The following is a 23,208-nucleotide window of genomic DNA, read 5'->3' as shown; positions in this document are numbered from 1 at the left end:
CTGTGCGAAGACGACAACAACGATGGTTACTACTTGCCTCACCACGCGGTGATCAAGGAGTCCAGCGAAACGACGAAGTGTCGTGTTGTTTTCGATGCTTCTGCAAAATCCTCCACGGGCATCTCATTAAACGATATGCTGTTGACTGGGCCGACCATTCAGGAAACTTTGTGGGAGCAGGTTTTGCGATTCCGTTCTCATCCCTTCGTCATCACTGCCGACATCGAAAAGATGTACCGACAAATCTGGATTCATCCCGACGATAGGAAGTTCCAGATGATCTTGTGGTACCACGAAGGTGAAGTTCGAACTTTCGTTCTCAACGTTGTGACTTTCGGGGTCAAGTGCGCTCCCTTTCTCGCAATTCGAACATTGCATCAGTTAGCCGTTGATGAAGAGAGCAGATTCCCAAGGGCGGCAATGCTACTTCGTCGAGACTTCTACGTTGACGATTTCCTTTCAGGTGCAGACACGCTGGAGGACATCATGAAGATTCGCGACGAAATGATCAAACTTTTAAGTCGTGGGGGGTTCGTGATATGAAAATGGTCGTCGAACCATCCGTCGGCTTTAGACAACATTGACAAAAACATCTTCGATTTAGATTGCGGCATACAAGGGAACCCTATAAAAAAGACTCTCGGAATCATCTGGGACTCACGACGGGATGTCTTTACGTATTCCGCAAACCCTGATGCGTTAGCTTCTACCAAAAGAAAACTCCTTTCCCAAATTGCAAGGATCTTCGATCCTCTAGGCTTATTAGGTCCTTTAACCTTGTATGCCAAAACATTAATTCAGGACTGTTGGAAAGCTAACATTACCTGGGACGAATCCCTACCTCAAGACATCCACACCAAGTGGATAGCTTTAGCTGAACAACTTCCTTTAGTGCGAGAACTTGCGTTGCCAAGGTATCTGCGATATGACGTCGCAAACCCAATATCCACCGAGATACACGACTTTTGCGACGCGTCGATAAAGGGATACGGCGCACAGTGGGAGATTTGGAAATTTTTTTGGACAAAATTGAATATCTTTTGATTGGAAAAAGATATCGACATCAATCCAAGGGCATTTTGAAGCTTAATTGGTGCTGAATAAAGGAAAACTATCAGCATTATCATTATATATATCTTTGACCTTTAAAAATAAGGTCAAAGTTGGCATTTTATGAAAAAATTTCATTCTTTCCAATTTTTAGCCTTCAAACGGATGATAATTTAATATAAATATATCGCATTTTTTTAGGATTTTGAACGAGAATTCCGAATCCGTTATCAGAATTTCGATTAAGTATAGTAGTCATTGAGAAAAACGCGTCCGAAGCCAAGGAAAGCCCAGTTTTCCTTGTTATTTCTTGTTTATCTCCCTGCAAACGGTGGATATCGTCTTATTCCATAAACGAAATATACATTTTTACAGGATTTTGAACGAGGATTCCGAATCCGTTATCAGAATTTCGATTAAGTATAGTAGTCATTGAGAAAAACGAATATATATTTCATTAGGAACGAGAAACCCGAATTTATTGTCAGAATTTCATTTATCTATATTGTTAATTGGTAAAAGCACTTGCAAAGTCGAGGAAACCCCGGTTTTCCATGACTCTTGTTCTCTAACTAATTGACTATACTAAATAAAAAATTCTATTACCTAAAATGACAACTATAATGTACGCCATAATAATTAAATATAATTATTTTATTACAACAATACATTATCAAGAGAAATTATTTTCAAAGTTCTTTATTCTACTTTCACATTTGTAGTGCTCTTCTAGATTTTACTTTTTTATAGTAGATTTCAATTCTATTGTCCCATCCAGAGTGCTTTTCGGGATTCCCACTTTGATAGACGCTTAGAAAAGTTATATATTTACTTCAATAAGTAGACCATTCAGTCAAATAGCAATCATATTTATTTTAGTTATTGTTAAGTTATTATCAAGTTACTATTAAATATAAAAAGTTTTATCTATATGAAACTCAAATTTTGGACTATAGCGATAGTTCTGCTGGCAAAGCCAAGTCTTTAAGATTCTGAATAATTATGAAATAAAGTTTGATAGTAGGATCAAACGTGTCATTCTATATTTCTGACAGTGGGAATTAAAATTTTTATATCATTCGTAATTATAAAAATATCAAAATAGTTGGCTTATAAGCGTATAAATTGTTTTCAAAGATTTGATGGTGATACAATATTTTTTAAAGATTCAAAAACAACTTTTTTCTTTATTTTTTTTGCAACATACAGTGAAATACTTTACTCTGCTTATTTTTCGTGCAAGCACTAATTGTGGTAAGTACATAAATCATAAAAATAATTGAAATGAAGAAGTATATGACGCGGGAATATGAATGAGCTTTGATTTTTGAATACAGAAGTTACTACAACAATACTGGTGAGTTATTTTCGTTATGAATGTTGTTAGCTGTAGTTTTTCATATGATATTCATGATATTATGTGTTTCTATGTTTATTCTTCTTGTTGATGTCCATTTCATATTGAATTTCATATTGAATTTCTCCGTATCCATTCATGGGGAAATTCAATCATACATAAAACAACAACACATGTTTGTCATGAAAAAGACGATATCCACAGTTTGCAGGGAGATAAACCACAAATAACAAGGAAAACCGGGCTTTCCTTGGCTTCGGACGCGTTTTTCTCAATGACTACTATACTTAATCGAAATTCTGATAACGGATTCGGAATCCTCGTTCAAAATCCTAAAAAAATGCGATATATTTATATTAAATTATCATCCGTTTGAAGGCTAAAAATTGGAAAGAATGAAATTTTTTCATAAAATGCCAACTTTGACCTTATTTTTAAAGGTCAAAGATATATATAATGATAATGCTGATAGTTTTCCTTTATTGAGCACCAATTAAGCTTCAAAATGCCCTTGGATTGATGTCGATATCTTTTTCCAATCAAAAGATATTCAATTTTGTCCAAAAAAATTTCCAAATCTCCCACTGTGCGGCGCGTGCATCTACATTCGTTCCGTTGATTCCGTGGGAAATGCTACTGTTAGGTTAGCTTGCAGTAAATCCAAGGTCGCTTCGCTTAGTCATCACACCATACCTCGTTTAGAACTCTCTGGCGCTGCCCTTCTGAAGAGACTATATGTCGAACTGGTGACCCAGCTGACTTTCAATATCGCTCGAACAATTCTTAGAACAGACTCAAAAATCGTTCTCTGCTGGTTAGGCAAAGCTCCTCATCTACTTAGAACTTACGAAGCGAACAGAGTCGCTGATATTCAAGCGTTAGGTGAGAAGGTCGAGTGGAAGCATGTTCGTTCGAAGGACAATCCAGCCGATTCTCTATCCCGAGGACAGCTACCCAGGGAACTTCTAACTGATCCCCTCTGGCTTTCGGGCCCTCCATGGTTAGTCCTTCCGGAAGATCAATGGCCTTCATCGGAAGAACCCTCGTTAGGTGATCCTCTAGGCGCGAAAGAAGGAATCGTTTTATTTACAACCTCTTCCGGAAGTAACATCTACTCTCGTTTCTCTGATTACGGGTGTCTTATTAGGTCCATCGGATATCTTCTCCGTTGGAGTAGAAGAAAATCACTACCAGACGATACTCAAATTGCGAGTAAATCGCAACGAGGGATTCGTTATCTTTCTCAAGCCGAAAAAGTTTACGCTGAACACCAGATCCTCCTTCTTATTCAAAGAGAATGTTTTAGTTCCGAGATTAGATTGCTCAAATCGACTACGAAATTAATATCCAAATGCCCCAACGGCGCTTTCAGGAGTCGAACGAAGTTCGATGAACTCAATCCCTTCTTAGATGAGTATGGACTGATCAGAGTAGGCGGTCGGTTGAAGAACTCAAATCTTCAATTCAACCAAAAATACCCTATTTTGCTACCCAGTAACCATCACGTGTCAGATCTCATCATCCGCGACGCTCATCTTCGAAATCTTCACGGAGGGGTTCAATCCACTCTTTATAGGATACGCGAAAGATTTTGAATTCTCAACGGTCGAAACCAGATTCGACATGTCTTGCGCCGCTGCGTACCCTGTCTTCGGCAAAAGCCAAAATTCTCACATGCCAAGATGGCAGACCTTCCAGAATCTCGAGTAAACCCTGCGTTCCCTTTCGCGAAGACCAGCGTCGATTTTTTTGGTCCGATTATGATCAAGGAAAAAAAGGATCGAAATCGAAGCTTCCTTAAGGCGTATGGGTCCGTTTTCGTTTGTATGGCCACTAAGGCTGTCCACATCGAGGTAGCATCCGATCTCTCAGCCGAGGGGTTCCTTGCGTGTTTTCGTCGGTTCGTTGCCACGCACGGCAAACCGACCACCATGTACTCTGACAATGGTACTAACTTTGTGGGCGCGAACAGCGAACTGCAAAGGATTTACCAATTGCATGATTCGCCTGAATTTAAGGACGCGATTCAAACCTTTGCTGCAGCCGAACGGATTGAATGGAACTTTAATCCCCCTCTCTCACCACACTTCGGCGGTTTGTGGGAGGCGGCGGTTAAGAGTTTCAAACACCATCTAAATCGTGTCATTAAGGATCAAAAGCTCACATACGAACAATTGGAAACATTATTAAAGGAAATCGCCGCCGTGTTAAATTCTCGACCATTATACGCGATTTCTGCCGACCCAAACGATTCTCTTGCGATAACTCCAGCTCATTTTTTAATCGGGCGTTCTTTCAATTTCTTACTCGACCAAAATTATGTTTCAGTTCCGGACAATCGTCTCACCTCCTATCAGCTCGTCTCTAAAGCTAGACAAGCCTTCTGGAGCAAATGGCACAAAGAGTACTTGCATGAACTGCAAACTCGTCAGAAGTGGTTGACTTCCGGAACTGCATTATCAATTGGATCTGTGGTTGTGTCCATGGAGGACAACCCTGCTTGCGCAAGATGGCCGCTGGGAGTCGTCGTGGAGATCCACCCTGGGAGCGATGGCATTGTTCGAGTGGCATCGGTGAAGATGGCTTCCGGAATCTACAAACGGAACATTACTCGGCTCTGCGTACTCCCTGTAGATCAGGAAAACGCGGACCCGTTGGAGTCTCAAGCCACCCTCCCAAACTCGTAATTAGCCCCAGATGTGCGCTCTTTGGTTTGCCATAAACGAGTCGAACCATGGAGTATTCTGGAAGTGCTTGAAGCCTGGCCCGCGAGAGGGTAGAGTACAGAGTGCTCTACAGCCAGATGCCCAAAGAATCAATCTTTGGAAGCGCGATACCTGTCCGGAGATCAGGTTCCCACAATCGCGGAGACTCCAACCTTTCGTCGACCTTAACCATAGGAAGCGTGATCAGTGGAGTGTCAAACTTCTGGCACCAGATGATCTTGCGTAAATTAAGTTGTTCGTTAGTTTTAAGGCATTGTAAATCGTTCATTTCGTTATACTAGTAACGTAAGAGAAATTAAAGCACAATAGCTTTCAATCAATTAGATTGTGATATCGATGCTAATCAATAGACCAGTCCCTTCAACGAAAACTGGCTCTTCATGTAAAGAAACCAAAGACCGTCTTAGATTCGTAATCAGGAATGGGTCAACTAGTCAATATAAGCTCTTGTTAAGTCTAACACTGCTCGACCATTAATGGTCCAATTAGTCTCGCAGCCGTGGCCGGCAGTATGTTACGTCGCAACATGATACACATGTATTAACACATACGTGCGATATTCAGACATGTATTTTTTGAATCGAATCAAGCTGCGCGCGCAGCTCTCGTGTGTCTGTGTGCAAGTGTGTGTGAGGCGCTAGGGCCTTAAACCTAGCGTGGTGGCAGCACCTTACGGCGCTGCGCCACTCGCGCCAAGCATGGCTGCTTTTGCCGGTACATCAGGCAGTCGTCGACGACAGCGTCCCGCGTGCGGAGCTCCCTCGCGCCTTCACGTTCTCGGTAACGTCCTCGTGCACCCACGTGCAACCTCACTTATACTACCCACGTAGTATAAGGTTTTCGTCCACTCACGTGGTCTCTTTTCTCATTTCGATGTAATTCGGATGTGTGACAGTGACTGTGAATCTATCGTGTATAAAGTTTTCTTTGTGTGAGAGCGTGTGAACGAGTGCATGGTAACAACCATTGTCTCCGCGCGACGTCTCTATCCCGCGTTATCTTCGCCAGTGTAATTTCCAGTTTTCATTTAATAAAGAGGGTTTTTTATGCCGTTACGGCTTTTTCCCTTAAACAGTGTTTAGTGATTTTCCCCTTCATTATTCTAATCAATTAAAAATCTAATTACGATAGATAAATCAGCAATCAAGGACAATTTCAAACTAAAGTGGCTTACTTCGCCAAGGAAGTAGTTTGCAAATTGAACACCTATAGAAGATCCTAATAGAAATCTCAATGTTAAGAGACATAGTTTCCAAGAACATGAAGCCTATAGCATTGGATTATATATAAAATGCCGTTATGATGATAGTAAGTCGATATATAAGTCATATAGAAAAAAATTAAATGAAGACGAATCACCAGCATCATGGTTTATAAAGCAATTGAAGTCCCTAGTGATTGAGTTAGAAAAGATATATAATAATGCAATAAAAATGGATTTTTCATTTATTAATGAACGGACATTCCAAAAAGCAAGAAGATGTCATATTTGCAACCAATATTTTCAAGATAACCAAAAACGAGTTCGTGATCATTGTCATTTAACAGGAAAATTTAGAGGTGCAGGTCACAATCATTGCAATTTGAATTATAAAAATGCTGTTTTCATACCAGTCGTATTTCATAACTTTACAGGCTATGACTCACATTTTATTATAACAGAAATTGCTACTAACTCAGAATTTGAAGGAAAGATCTCTGTTCTCGCTGAAAACAAGGAGCGATACATATCCTTCACAAAAGAAGTTGCAAACAGTCGAATTAGCTTTCGTTTCATTGATTCCTTTCGATTTATGCCTACAACATCTCTAGATAAATTAGCATATTATTTACCTCAGCTAGATATTGTACAGAGAGAATTTCAGAAAGATAATTATACTTTCGAAGAGATTAATTTACTCAAAAGAAAAGGAGTTTTCCCATATGAATACATAGAAAATTTAAATAGACTAACTGAGACAGAGTTACCATCTATTGAAAAATTTCATAGTCAATTGACAGATAGTGATATTCCTACTGAAGAATATAAGCATGCTCAAAACGTATGGAATATTTTCGGTAGTATTTGGAAGAAAATAGATTTAGGAATGTATTCTGATCTCTATCTGAAAATTGATGTACTTTTACTAGCTGATATTTTTGAGAATTTTCGATCAACCTGTAAGAATGCATATGATCTCGATCCTGCTCATTATTACACTACTCCTGGATTAACATGGGACGCGATGTTAAAATATACAAATATGAAGCTTGAACTATTAACAGATATAGATATGGTTTTATTCATTCAAAAAGGTATTCGTGGAGGTATTAGTCAATGCTGCAATAGATTTTCAAAAGCAAACAATAAATATATGGGTGAAGAATTCAATAAGGATGAGCCAAACAAATTTTTAATGTATTATGACGTAAACAACCTTTATGGTTGGGCTATGACTCAATCACTACCATTTGAGGGCTTCAAATGGGTTTCAAATGTGGATATGTCAAATTTTTTCAATATCTCTGATAATAGCGACGTAGGCTATATTTTAGAAGTAGATCTAGAGTATCCACAAGAGCTGCATGATGAACATAAAGACCTACCTCTTTGTCCTGAACATACTAAACCACCCGGATCAAAACATAAAAAACTTTTGACAACGCTTTATGATAAAGAACGATACGTTATTCATTATAGAGCGTTAAAACAAGCTCTCAAATATGGACTAAAACTCAAAAAGATATATAGAGCGCTAGAATTCAAACAAAAACAATGGCTGAAACCATATGTTGATTTAAATACTGAAAAAAGAAAGCAAGCTAAAAATGAGTTTGAAAAATTATTTTACAAGCTTATGATTAATGCAGTATATGGAAAAACAATGGAAGACGAAAGAAAACGAAAAGATGTCAAACTGATCAATCAATGGGGTGGTAGATATGGCGCTGAAGCTCGAATTGCCCAACCAAATTTCCATAGTAGTTCCATCTTTCATGAAAATTTAGCTGCTATTCAATTATCGCGGACAACTATCAGTATTAAAAAACCTATATACATCGGTCTATGTGTATTAGATCTTTCAAAATCATTAGTCTATGACTTTCATTATGGTTACATGAAGCAACGTATTGGTGAAAAATGTAAATTACTTTATACTGATACTGACAGCCTCATTTATGAAATTCAAGATGTCGATATGTATGAGATCATGAAAGTAGACATTGATAAATTTGACACATCGGACTATCCTGCTGATAATCAATTTGGAATGCCTCTAGCTAACAAAAAAGTTCTTGGTGTTATGAAGGATGAGTGCAATGCTGCTATTATGAGGGAGTACATTGGGTTACGAAGTAAACTATACAGTATTGAAATAATAAATAAGGATCCCTTGAAAAAGGCAAAAGGAGTGAAAAAACATACAGTAAAAAATACAATAACTCATTCAGATTATCGAAGGTGTTTAAACGAAATGGAAATTATTAAACGTACTCAATGTAATATTCGATCTAAAATACATCAAGTATTAACAGAGAGAGAGGAAAAGACATCACTAAGCCCTCATGATGATAAACGATGTATTTTTTATAATAATCCGGACACACTTCCATGGGGGCATTATAAAACTCTCGAAATTGCTGAAATGAAAGATAGAGTTGAACAGCTACGAAGAAAGAGGTATAGAGAAGAAGACGAAGTGATAGAACAAAATAGTAATATGAAAAGATTCAGATTTGAAGAAAATAATTCTAGAGGGCAGCACTAGCGAAAGAATTCTACTCCTTCGACAGTTACTAGATGGCGCTGATGACTAGTAATGGAGAGGGAGAAACAATGGATATCCGAGTCTACAGAGTGGGAGAATGGTTTTAGATGAAGAATCATGAGAGAGGGGAGACTGAAAGAGAGGGAAGCGGCGACGGCGGCTTGAGCTTTAAGAGTGGGGATGCCACTTATAAAACTAAGAGCTCACTCTTGTTCCAAACAGTTGCTCAGCTCTCACTCAAGCAACAGTTTTACCTCTAATACGTCTTCCACTAACTATTGAAACAAGTAAGATGTTTAAATAATTTTAGTTTATTAATACCTTAGTAATAAATAAATAAATAATTCTTTGATTTTTTATTTTACAAAATGGATTTCTCAGCAATAAATAAAATTTCGAAGACGACTTTCCTTCCTCGGAAGGCGATGTCCCAATTCACATCAAACACGTTATACCAAGTAACAAAAGTTAGATCATTAACAACGAAATATGGATTTAGCGTTGTTATTACAGTTGACGACGAATTTGATGTGTTCCTGCCTAAAAGGGAAAATTTACATTGTACTCGAAAAAGATGAAGAAATGTTGAACAACCTACATCAGACTAGTGAGAAGGATGAATTATTTATTTACCATATTGTCGGTTCAAACTTCGAATTTAAACATAATTGTATTTTCAACGAATAGTAATTAAATGTATTATAATACTAATATAAATAGCTACACTATGAATAATAAAAAAAATATATCTAATTAAATAGTATTTTTTCCTTTATTTAACTATCCTCTTATTTCCTTTTGTGGAGAGGTAAAAAAAAGTTCTTAATGTAGCCCTTTCCATTGAATTTCATCTCAATGTAAAGGTGACTCATGAGCGTTGATTCGAAAGGAAGTACCTCACAGGTGGGAGCGAAGGTTGGGGCTCTCACTATTCCTATAATTAACCTTAAGTTCCGATAGAGGGCAGTCATTCGAGTTCTAATATATTTATAAGAAGAATGCATAGTTTGCTTTACCATCATTCAGTGAGAAGAAATAGCTATAGCAAGACTATCCTCTTGTGGTTCATCAAGGCGCCTATTAGAAGAAACAAGAAGAGCATTCGCGCTTCGAAGTATGTATGGTTCTCAGATAATATTCAAATTCATCATCTTCCTATTGAAGACAAAGACTCGAGAAAAGGAGTGTGGGAGCAGCTTGCACGAGATCGAGAACGCTTCCAACGTCGTATTATGCAAATAAGTAGTATAATATCGCGAGCACTATTTAAAAAACGTATAATAATGATGAATCATATTCTTGAACCTATACTAAAAAATCATTGTATAATATATACACTTAACAAACTAAAAATCTAAGTGGAGGTGGAAGAAGCAGCAAGTGGAGGTGGAAGAAGTAGCAAGTGGAGGGAGGCGGCCGTGCCGGCTAGAAAAAAGTGTAGGTGGGGTAAAGGTCTTAAGAGAGAGAGAAGAGCTCGGAAAACGTCATTCTGTTAGAAGAATCATTACCAGTAGTATCCACTTCCTTCTCCACTATTCTCAAGTCTTCGATAGCAAGATGGACTTAGAAATGTTAAATAAAATAGCTATGAAGCCCTTTGATCCACTACCGGAGAAAAATCATTATGAACTTGAAGAAAATCATTGTTATTTAGTAACAAACTTTAAGGAAGAAGATAACAATCGAATCATTCTCGAGCTCGATTGTGAATTCCAACTTATTTTACCAGATCGAATTTCAAGAGCCATCATGAAACATTATGATCTTTATATATTACTTTCAGATCATGTACAAAAATATTGTTTACAGATTGAATATCATAGCTCTGGTAGATTTCAATTTATTATTTAATGTAACAACAATGTATCTTTATTTCAATAAAGTATGTACAATAAATTTATTATAAAATATATTGTGGAGAGGTAAATGAGTCACAGGTGTTTCTACTAAAGCAGGTTTCGACTTGTTCTAATGGACTCACAAGTGATGATGTTCAAATGGAAGTACCTCACAGGTGAGAGCGAAGGTTGGGGCTCTTACCATTAAAATAAAACAAAAATTATTTATTATTATTGTAATATTTATTTGAATAAAATTTACTTTACATAAACGTCTTTATTCTTTCATATGTATAAAGTCTTATCTATCCATGAATTGTGTGAATTGTCGAATCCCAACCATTTAACGTATACTTGATTACCACGTTTCCTTAAAACTTTTTCAATGAGATATACATCAGGATACATAGCTTTCTGTAGTTCTTGCACGTAAAAACCTCCAACAATTGGATTGCCTTTATAATCTCTTAAATGATAAGTGATAGGCTTTGTCTTCGCAACTCGTTGAATAGTAAAAATCTCAGTAGACCAGTTAGGAGTGTATCCTTTTTCGAAAACGTGTTTAGACTTGCTCACACGTACTTTATCGCCTACTTGAAATTTAGGGCTCTTAACGAAAAGACGTCGGTCGTAAGAGAATCGTCTGAACACCTGCATTTCATTCTCTTTAGTTACGTCTTTTGGCTTCATATCTATCGTACGATGTTTTCGATTATTGTAAGATTTCAATAAATCAGCTAGAATGTTGATCCATTTGTAATTTCCTTGAAGACTGAATTTTTTCCACATGACATTTTTTAGCGTGCGATTGAAAAGTTCACAAATAGTTGCCTTAAGATTGCTATAAGTAGAATAAAGGTTTATTTTATATTTTTTCATTAAACTTTGAAAATTTGTATTGTAGAACTCTTTGCCTCTATCCACTTGGAGATTTTTAGGAATGCGTCCCTTTTTTAATACAGACTCCATTGCGTTAGTGACATCTGTAGAATTTTTTTGTTTTTCTGGAACTCCCCAAGCATATTTAGAGAACGTATCTATAATAGTTAATAGATAGCGAAAACCTTTATTCTCTCTAGAATAGTTTTGCATCTCAACAAGATCAGCTTGCCACGTCTCATCTATTCCGCGTATATCGACTTTTCGACGAGGATAGTTTCGACGTGCTGGTTTGTGTAACTCATCCACCACTCTTTGATGTTTCATTTTAAAGTTTTTTTTTTTAAATTTCAAACGGTCCAATATTTGTAAAAATGTCTAACGGTCCAATAGTTTTTTCTATCACTTTCTCTTTCTGTTTCTTTTTATGATTACTAATATTATCTTTTTCTAACTTAGCAATAATTACTTGATGCTTTACTAATTCTAATCTTATTGTATCCAATGATTTTGAGAGATCATTTATCATACTCGTAAGCGTAGTAACGTTAGCTATAATAGTTTTTTGCAACGTTCGTAAGTTTACAGCATCGTTACTCTCCTGAGGATCGGCTATATAACAAATTCTTTTGTCATTCGCGTCGTATTGTCCGTCTTTAGTGATATTATACCCTATACCAGGAGGACCTTGATTACCCTCCTTTTTTTTCAATGTACGTCCAAACACATCAACACTCATTTTATTACTGAGGAATATTTAGAATTGTCTTAATATATATAGCCAGCTTCACGTAATTCTTCAATGATTGAATGAATTTCATTAATATGACTAGGATTACCAGCGGTTTGTTCGGCGATAAGCAATCTCAATCGATCAACGAGCTCGTTTGGATCATCCCAATATACATAATCAAATAATGTTCCTTTTCTTGCTATTTTATAGTTAGGAAAAAGACCTCTTCCATCAATAGTCAATTTTCGCTTCTTAGCACTACCACTTAAAGATAAATTTGGACCAATATACTTTTTGAATTTATTTACATGCTTATTGCGATATTCTCCATTTGTTTGATATCTCTTACGATGAGCGTTAGTGATTTCAAGAATTTTTATATAATTTTCAATATCTGATGAACTGATTAATTTAGAATGAGGTTCTTAACGAAAGAGAAGTTCCATTAATCCAGATGTCTTGCTGAATGCTTTATCATTCACAGTCACATAATCATTTTGGAAAGAAATTGGAGAATTGCCTATGACATATGTATTTTCATGCAAGCGAACGCCAAATGTCTTGTCTAAATTACTTTTCTGTTGCGGTTCATGCAATAGTCGAATATAGTTTCCTACAATCGAGTCATCCAATAGCTGTTTTTGTTGTTTTGAACTAACATTGTCTAAATTTATTGCGGTTCTATCAAGTGTTGATTCACTAGTCTTACTAAATTCATCTTCATCACCATCATCAGTAATAGACATAGCGGATTCAAATGTAGAATCAAGCGGATGTAATGTTGAATTTAAGTCATTAACAGTACTATTGAAATATCGAGATTTATAGGGAGTGTCAGCTGTTGTTTTTGACTTGAAAACTTTATCGAACGTAATTTTCTTCTCCTTGTTCGTTTCCTGTTCAGTATTATCGTTAGTTTTATCAATAGCTACCTCCACAAGTTTCTTCAATGGATCAACCATAGGTTTAAAAGTTTCATTCAATGTATTTTCTAAATCAGCTTTGTCACGTTTTATTAGTTGATACTTACGTCTGATGGCATCACGAGCCTCAGATAATTGCTCGAGCATCTTCTTTTCTTTTTCAAAATTAGCCATGTTGACGCTTGCAGTTTCTAAAGTTAAATAATCTTCATTCGTTCACTCCGTTATATTTATAGCAAAAGAATCGAATCCTTTTCTATACCGTCTATGATTGATTGGTCTATCTCTATCAATAACTATAAATCCATGATTATCGTCTCTCCAACATTTTGAACAAATTGCTTTAAACTTCTCAAAAGTCATATCTGAGTTAACATGATCGTTATAAATATGTTTAATATTCACGTCATCTTGTCGAAACAAAACTAGTAAATTCACATTATCTCGAATGAGATGCTTCGGTATGCGAGCGTATGATTGACAGAGATAGAAACTATCTACCTTTTTATGTCTTCCCATACAGAAGAATGCTCTCACGTTGTCCTGCTTTTCAGTGGCTATACGTCAAAAATCATGATGGAATTTGGATTAGCTTTATTCGGTGAAACAACTGCCTCATGCTCGCTTAAGGCATAATACTGTATACCATCAATCGGTTCCAATAAATCTTTTAAAAACTTATACTTTGGTTGATTGAGAGACTTTGAATAAACATAAATGTTTTCAAATCTAAGTCCATTAGGATGTGTGATTAGTGTTAGCAAACAGTTAGTTTTCCCACAGTTACTAGGACCACAGAAAACTGCTCGTATACTGTCAGGCAGTAGTTCACCATGTCTTTTTTCTCGTTTTTCCGTCTCAACCACATTATCAAAATTTATGACTTGCAACTTAAGTGGTTGCTCTTTGAAGTCCATATTGTTTTCTAATCACCGATCGAAGGACGAATGAGACTACTAACTATAAAAAGACTGTTTATATATTTTTAGTTTCATTAAGACTTTGTCTTCTGATGAGGTATGATCATTTGTTACAAAAGAAAGACTGGTGGTGCTAGCTTAGTGAATAAGATCATTAATAACTTACCATTCGAAGCTCATTTGCCTGGTTATCAGTATTGCGGACCGGGAACTAAATTGAAAAAACGACTTGCTCGTGGTGATCCTGGAAAAAATCCGCTAGACGCTGCTTGTAAAGATCACGATATTGCTTATTCTCAAAATCGAGAGAACATTGAGGCGAGAAACGAAGCCGACAAAATTCTAGCTAAACAAGCCTGGGATAGAGTGCAAGCGAAAGATAGTAGTTTTGGTGAGAAAGTTGCTGTATTTGCTGTAGCCAACATAATGAAAGATAAAAGTAAACTTGGTATGGGTGTTAAAATTTTAAAACGAGGAAAGAAACGAGGTAAGGGATTAAAAAATCGCCAACAACAACGACAGCGACGAAAGACACATGTAAAAAGGAAAAATCTATCAATTGCATTGAAAAAAATTATTAACGCTGCCTCGAAGAGTGTTGTTCCTAGTAATAAATCACTCTTTGTCATTCGTTCGGCTATAAAAGGCGCTAAAGAAGCTGTGAAGAAGGCTGGAGGAAGAAGAAAAATAAATGTTCCTCGTATTCTACCAATTCCTAGTAAAGTGGGTGGAGCTCTTCCTTTTTTAATTCCATTATTTGCCGCTTTGAGCGCCACTGGAGCTTTAGCTAGAGGAGCTGCTTCAATAGCAAAAGCCGTTAACAGTGCTAAGGCCGCTCAAAATGAATTGAAAGAGGCTCATAGACACAATAAAACTATGGAAGCTATTGCTATTGGTAAAGGACTTTATTTGAAACCACATCGTAAAGGTTGTGGTCTTCATCTGAAACCATATTCAAGTGGAAAAGGTTTAAAAAAAAAAAGCTCGAAATAACTTTACCTAATCGAGCACTGACAGATCATGATATAAGAAAATATGCTAAAATACTAAAAATTGCAAATTTTCGAGGTGTTTTTATGCGTGATGCTCTACCGACCGATGGGCCTCGATATCAAGAGACAGCTATTGTAAATTTGGATAATAAACGGGGGCCAGGTACTCATTGGGTAGCATACAAAAAGAAAGGCGATGAGGTTATGTATTTTGATAGTTTTGGTAATCTACAGCCGCCTATAGATCTATTGCTTTATCTCAAAGTTAATAGAATCATGTATAATTATATTAGATATCAAGATTTTAATACATATAATTGCGGCCATCTTTGTCTCAAATTTCTTTTAAACAAACTATAGAAAAGACGACTAGTGTATAAAATACTCATTCAAAGAATGACTGTCATTTGATATGAATCTGTCATGGAGAATACACTAACATTGAGTCTCTCGGGAACATCATCCGTACTCGAATCATATTATTTTCCACCGATCGAATTGATAGCAAACAAAAAATACGTTCTTGGTCTAGTTGAGCTATTGACATTTAATTCAATACCAAACATTGACGTTGGTTGTAATAAATTTTACGTTGAAGGTCAAGAAGCTATCACTTTACCGACTGGTAGCTACGAAATAGAAGATATTGAAAGCTTTCTCATAGACGAATTAGCACCTAAAGGTATATCGTTTAGCCTAAAACCAAATAATAATACTTTACGTAGTGTCATTCGGTGCAGTCAAAAAATACATTTTGAACCAGAAGATTCTATATTGGATCAATTTTAGGCTTCACTAAACGCACGCTCGTTGAAAACGAACTCCTTGAAAACGAAACACATAGTTCTGACTTACCCGTCACTATACTCAAAGTCAATGCTTTACGTGTAGAGTGTAATATTACTACAGGCTCTTACATAAACGATCGCAAAGTACATACTATACATGAATTTTTCCCAGCAGTCCCACCTGGATATAAGATTATAGAAGTTCCCTCTCACGTCATTTACCTTCCAGTCACTGTGAGGAGCATTGATAATTTTCAAATTCGTATAGTTGATCAAGACGGAAACCTAGTTAACTTTCGAGGAGAAGTCATCACAGTGCGAGTGCATATAAAGACCATATCTTAGTAATGGGTATCATTTACAATATAAAGAGCGGCCGAGGCTATATTAAAAGACAAAAATGTTCAACAGCAACCAGTCAACAGCGAGCTATCAGACCGCTCACACCTCAGAACATTCAATTTCTGAAAAGCTTGAGACTAGAAGTCGTCGAAAATCGTGGAAGAAAATATTGTGCATATTAGTGTGTTGTATAAAACAACAACAACAATAATAATAATATGGAGGGAATTCTAGACATTCATTCAGCTGTCGCTTTCGATGAGTCTATAGCTCATTATGAAGTTCATGCGCATCAGCCTCATTCATTATCATATTTCAATAATAGTGATGAAATTCATATAGCAATTCAACATCAAGATTTATCTCTGCTTCCATCGCGCAGTATGATTCATATTTGTGGTAGGTTGACCAAGCCGGACGGTACCACTCCAGTGGAGAACACTTTATTAGTCAACAATGCCCTCTGTCATTTGTTCGAGGAAATACGATATGAAATAAATGCTATTGAAATTGATAAAGTGAAAAATGTAGGCTTTAACGAGCCTCATGAAAAATTGGCTTTCACTCAATCCATGTCAAAACTCTATCGCTGAAAATGCCGGATGGAATGGTGATAACAATGAAGTTTTAATATGTAACGCTCAAGGTTTTTTTGATGTGACTATCCCTTTCAGTATGTTACTGGGCTTTGCTGAAGATTATCGGAAAATTGTAGTCAATGTCAAGCATGAACTTATTCTCACAAGATCAAAAGATGATTTGAATGCTATTTTAAGTATTCCAGTAAGGAATCCTGATGCTTCAGAAAAATCAAAAATTACTTTAACTAAGGTTGAATGGTTGATGCCATATGTGATGGTCGCAGACAAAGAAAAAATCAAATTACTCAATCAGATTGGACGAGATCGTGCAATTACTATGAGTTATCGTACTTGGGAAATGTATGAGTATCCAAAATTACCTCGTACATTAAAGCATGTTTGGAGTGTTAAGACTTCCAATCAATTGGAAAAGCCTCGCTTTGTTATTTTAGCTTTTCAAACTAAACGTAAAAGTTCAGCAAGTGTTAATTCTAGTAATTTTGATCATTGTAATATTAGTAATGTGAAGCTATTCCTCAATTCACAATGCTATCCGTATGGAAATCTCAATTTAAATATCAATCAAAATCAGTTTTCTGTTCTCTACGATATGTATACTAATTTTCAAAACGCTTACTATGGTAAAGAAAACGAGCCGTTACTCAATAAAAAGGATTTCATTAATAAAGTGCCGTTAATAGTTATAGACTGCTCCAAACAAAATGAAACATTAAAAAGCGCTCCAGTCGATGTTCGCCTAGAATTTGAAACTCGGACCGATTTTCCTGAAGATACTGCAGCCTACTGCTTAATATTACATGATCGTATTGTACAATATAATCCAATTAGTGGTGATGTTAAAAAATTAGTTTAAAATTAACAAGACATTATATGATCAATGTACGCAATGCTTTTCAATAAAAAAAAAATTTTATATATATATATACATATACACTATATATTGTTAGAATTTAATACAAACTACCTATAATCCTAGAGAGAGAGAGAGAGAGAGAATAGCATCCACACTAAACGGCGTACGCACCTAGCAAGCTAGAGACGCTACCCCCTCTCCGAGGGCCCAAACTTAGCCAGCATAAGCTTACTATGCTCCCTACTATAGAAGGAGAGAGACCATCATACAGCTTACTAAATACCCTACCAACTTCTACAGCATCCTACCTTACCAACCTATGTAGATGAATATTGGTGGGTGAGTGGGTGAGAGTATGTAGGTGGGTGGAATAGGTTAATGGGGGTGGGGGCACTGGTAGATCCTAAGTAAATTAAAACATTATTAATTTTTTATTTTAGTTTAATTTATTATTTTTTTTTATAAAATACATTATTTTTTTAAAAATACAATTTTTTTCTTTTTAATATTACTATTTAATTTTTTTGGACCCGACGACCTTAGAGGGGCGAGTCGGCTTCCTGATGGTTGGTTGAGTCGGAATCAAAATTACTTTCCGTCGAACACACTCAACGTTTTTTACCACCGGAATTTTTTTCTGTAAAAAAATTTTTTAATTATTATTTTTAATTTAAATTTATTAATTCATTGTATAACTTAATTACTTACATTAGCGGTTAAATCGAGTGGTTTATCAATTTGAGTATTATCTCCTCTTTGACAGCCTGCGGATGTTGCTGTCGAAGAGGTTGTTGTTGACGTCGCTGGTGATGTTGTCCTCGACGTTGCTGATGATAATGTCATCGATGTAGATGACGTCGACAGCCTCGAAGATGACCCATTACCTTCATTCACCATGGCTGTTGTTGATGGTGCAGCAATGCTGGAAAGCCTTCGCTTAACTTTCGCAGCAAGTTCGTCTTGCTGCGCTTTAGCTAAGGCGGCTTTCCGTTTCCGCTCCAATCGAGCGGATTCTTGCTGCCTCCGCATAGCGTCCGCACGCTTATGTTGTTCTAGTTTGGCGTTGACGCGATCATTGACAATTTTGTCAATTTGATAGGCGACTTGATGCGCCATCATTCTGGCCGCTATAGATTCCTTGATCCACTGAAAAGAGATAACAATTAAATATTAATAAAAAATATAAATTGTTATAATTTTATAATAATACTTACTTGTTGAACCATTGCTTTTATTTGTATGATTTGCAGTCCTTGAGGACTGCTCTCCTCCACAAATCGTTGCAACTGAAAATAAATGATAATTAATAAATAAATAAATAAATAAATAAATAAATATATGAGAAAAAATACTTACGGTAATTAATATTAAAATTAAGAGCCGATATAACGGCTCTTTTCCGACATTCTGCATGATCGGAAGCTGCAATTGAATAATAATATTATTAAAAAATTATAAAAGTTATTATAATTATTTTTAAATTATTTAAAATTATACTTACAGTTTCTAAAAACTCACACGCTTTGGTGATACTTTCCATTGTTGTTGTTTTATTTTTATCAATTAACTTTAAAAAAATATAAAACTTACTAATGTTTAAATAATAATAAACAATTAGCACTGCACTGTGAACCGCTCGAAGTTTCCTTTAAGACTGACCAACGAAAATCCTACCGAACACTCACACTATTATCAGGTACGAATTTTCTTCAATATATGTAACGCTACACACAAACGTAGACATTCTTTGAGTGAGATAGAACGTTTAGTGTACCCTTTCTCACCCCATGTAGGCTAGAAAGTTTGTCACTTTCTAAAAACTATAAATCTTGACGTCCCGCTGACTTTATGGTCATCCGCAAAAAACACATTAAACGCAGGTCACGCGTCCGCGCTATGAGTTTTGTTTGACCATCCTTAAACCGTCTATGATTTACATTTGCGATAGTCATAGGTAACATAAGATAAGAGGGAACGTTGTAAGCATAGATGCTTACTCTTTCTGAAAGTAGTAGAGAAGCTTGATCACCCTCAAACCAGCTATGATCTACATTTATGATAGACATAATTAACTTAAGATAATAGGGTAGTTAATAAGCATAGCTGATCATGCGCTCCCCTCCTCCTCGCACTGTGGACCACGCTAAGTCAGAGCTAGAGAGAGAGAGCATACATTTAATACTACTATAGTAGCGCATCCCCATCAGGCCAGAACTATAGACAGCATGCGCTCCCCTCCTGCTCCGCACGCTCGGGCCCTATACCAAATGTATGCGTGTGTAGCTAATATACACAATATGCATCCTCTAAGGTACATGTGGCATTGGCTCTAGTGGTAGAACGCTAGCCTGCCAACCCAGAGGACTCCGGTTCGATTCTCCGGTCTGTCTTTTCATTTTTTTCAAAAAAAAATCGTCGCTATTTTCTATATTCGTTTCATTCTCAATGTAGCAAGTAAATTATTAATAATATATATATATTTATAACTTTAAAAAAACATTTAAATTTAATTAGACTAAAAGCACTAGGTATAGGGTCCCTAGGGACTAGGAGCCCTAGAAACCTTCCTCAAAAATTATAAACAATTATTAACATTAATAATAATAATAATTAACATAGAAGGGATAGAGGCCAGGGAATCAAAGGGTTAAACCAAGGGACCCCCCACGAATATTGTTAATAATAATTGTTAACAATAATAATTATTATTAACATAGCCAGGGGGTCCAAAGGGTTAAGCCCGGTGGGGTCAAAGGGTTACAGACCCCCCGCAGGTGTGCTGGAACATACATTGCTATACTACTCGTTTTGTTTGAAAATAATGGTAGTCTGATTATCAAAATTCTTTCGGGTTCAATAGAAAGAGATACTTTATGTTGTTTTTCATATTGACATTTATTGTCACAATGTTCTCGAACATCACGCCATACATTAATATTCTCATCAATAATTTGTTGCAATGTATAAGCGCCATTAATTTGGGAGTTTAAATACAAGGTTAAAATATAATTTGATTTTATAATAGGATCAGGTCTAAAATCATATCCCGGGCATCTATTCCAATTGTTAGTTCATGCTCAGTAAGTTTGCGTATTATTTCAAATTTTGTGCAAATATCTAATAAATAATCTGCAGCATCTTTTTGAATAAGTAGTAAATATTCAGTGTTCAGATAATTTGCAAGTGGAACCAAATCAACTGATGTTTTTGATATATATTTGTTAAATATTTGTAAAAGGATGTCTTGCTGCTTACATTCAAGCAAACATTTTCTGATAAGTTGACAGTGAAAAAGACTTTGTATACATGATTTTGCATACGATAAGCTATTTTTATCTTTTAATGGTTGGATAAAGTCAGTCAATGGACGTTCAAGAATATTATTACGATTATCGGCTTGAACCTGCAGTGCATGACACAAAACAGACCATACACTGTCAAATATCTTGTTATTTTTATATGGATCCGTGTCTGGTATATTATAAGTATCAAGATCTGGGCGATGTTCTTTTCTCAATCTATTATATTCTCTTAAAGCTGACTCGTTAGCTTTGATACTAGAAGGATCGAAATTAATTAAATGTAAACCTTCTAATTTAGTAATCCTGGATAAAGCTACATATGTTTGACCACAACTAAAAATTTTATTTCCTGCTTCTACAACAGCATTTTCTAAACTTAAACCTTGACTTTTATGAATAGTGATAGCATAACTGAGACAAAAAGGAAATTGTTCTCTAGTAATGAATACTTGATCCATTATTTGGAATTGATATTCTAATCGTTTGATAGAATACTCTTGATTCGATTGAAGTTTAATGGTAACGCTATCTATACCTGTTTTTCCTTTGCTCACTGCAATAACTGTTGCTATAGTTCCATTAACTAATCCGATAGACACATCGATATTCCTTCGTATCATAATTTTGCAGCCTATTTTTATTGTGATCACTCGAGAAATACCGCATGCGTTGTCATCGTCTTGATTTAAAATTTTCAAAACCTTTTTTTCTAATCTTTTGGGGCATTTGTAACAATCATTGGCAATTAACTTTATCTCTTCTGCCTCCAGCTTTTCCAACATGGTATTATTAAGTATTGAACACATATCTTTAGTCGGCATCAAACAAACTGTATTATTCGACAAATTATTCAAATATTCGCACAGTTCATGAAGAGAAATTGAAGGAGTATCACTGGAAAAAGGAATTTTTCTCTGTTGCAATGTTTCTATATCAGAGTTGGCTAAATAACCCAATCTCAATTTACCTAAAATTTCTGAGTAAACTTTATCATGTTTCTGTCTCATATTTATAGTCAATTCCTCATATTCGAACAAAGTCCATAAATTAAATGACAACATGCCTTTAATATATTTTTCAATTTGCGATCTTGTTAGTGCAATGAAAGCAAAATCTTCTCGCACAGGTGGTAGTTGCAATAAATCACCACATACTACAATATTTATTTTACCAAACCAACCGTCTTCTTTGTCCGATGTAAAAAAAATCTCTGCCAGACGTAAGTGAATATACATAAGGGTTATATTTGATATCATCGAAATTTCATCAATGATAATAAAGTCAACATCCTTTAAACTTTGTCGTAATCTTTTCAACGCATTATCGGATAAAGGTTTATATTTTGCCGTGCCTCCTTGCTCTACAGGTAATTGTAATAATCTGTGGATTGTCAGTCCCTGGATATTAAATGCTGCAATACCAGTTGGAACAGCAACAGCGGTGTTTTTGTTTCTCTTTAGTTTGTTCCATAAAACCAAGTTTTCAATTAGGTAACTTTTACCAGTACCTCCAAATCCGCTAACAAACATTCTTATTACTTTATTTCCAGATGATATTGCAGACGTAATTGTATTAAATATTCTCAATTGATCAGTATTGAAATTTTTGATAGATTGATCTATGTCAATATCGTCTTTTTTTTCACAGACCTTTTCAATTAAATCTTGAACATCTTTTATAACTTGTAATGCATCAAGAGGATCAGCATTTTCCAGATGTTCTGATGTTTGGGTCAACGTCTTTGCTAATTCTTGTTGCTCAATTAATTTATTAGCTTCATCCATGGCACTTTGAATCATCTGTACTTTATCATGATATTTAAGTGCTGCAGATAATTCATCCTTTATTTCAATAAAAGCATTATGATATGTGTCTTGTTTTCCTTTTAGTTTCTCAGTTTTTCTCCATGGTTTAAATAATATTAGTATAGAAAAATAATAGGGTTCAGGTTGTGTTTGAGGATTGTATTTCATATGAAGAATTATGCAATTATGCGTGCTTGTTTTCTTTTTCTACAATATAAATTTTCATCCATTTTATAATATTCAGCTTTGCGAATTGGCTTTTTTTTTCCATATATCAAAAAATCTAGAAAAATCATATAAACAGATAGTTTCTAACTCTTTAGGGCGCTTTGGATAGTACGTATCTACT

General features: G+C 35.7%; 1 protein-coding gene across 1 annotated transcript; it reads right to left on the bottom strand.

Moving 5' to 3' along the window:
* Positions 1-20,768: 20,768 nt before the first annotated feature.
* LOC131664151 (ATP-dependent DNA helicase pif1-like) lies at positions 20,769-22,853 on the bottom strand. Its single transcript, XM_058935043.1, has one exon. It carries the CDS (start codon positions 22,851-22,853, stop codon positions 20,769-20,771), a length of 2,085 nt encoding a protein of 694 aa, XP_058791026.1.
* Positions 22,854-23,208: the final 355 nt, after the last annotated feature.

The sequence above is a fragment of the Phymastichus coffea genome, unplaced genomic scaffold (assembly GCF_024137745.1).
Source record: "Phymastichus coffea isolate CEN01 unplaced genomic scaffold, Cenicafe_Pcof_1.1 PCOF00041, whole genome shotgun sequence".
NCBI lineage: Eukaryota > Metazoa > Arthropoda > Insecta > Hymenoptera > Eulophidae > Phymastichus > Phymastichus coffea.
This window is presented reverse-complemented; position numbering and strand designations above follow the sequence as displayed.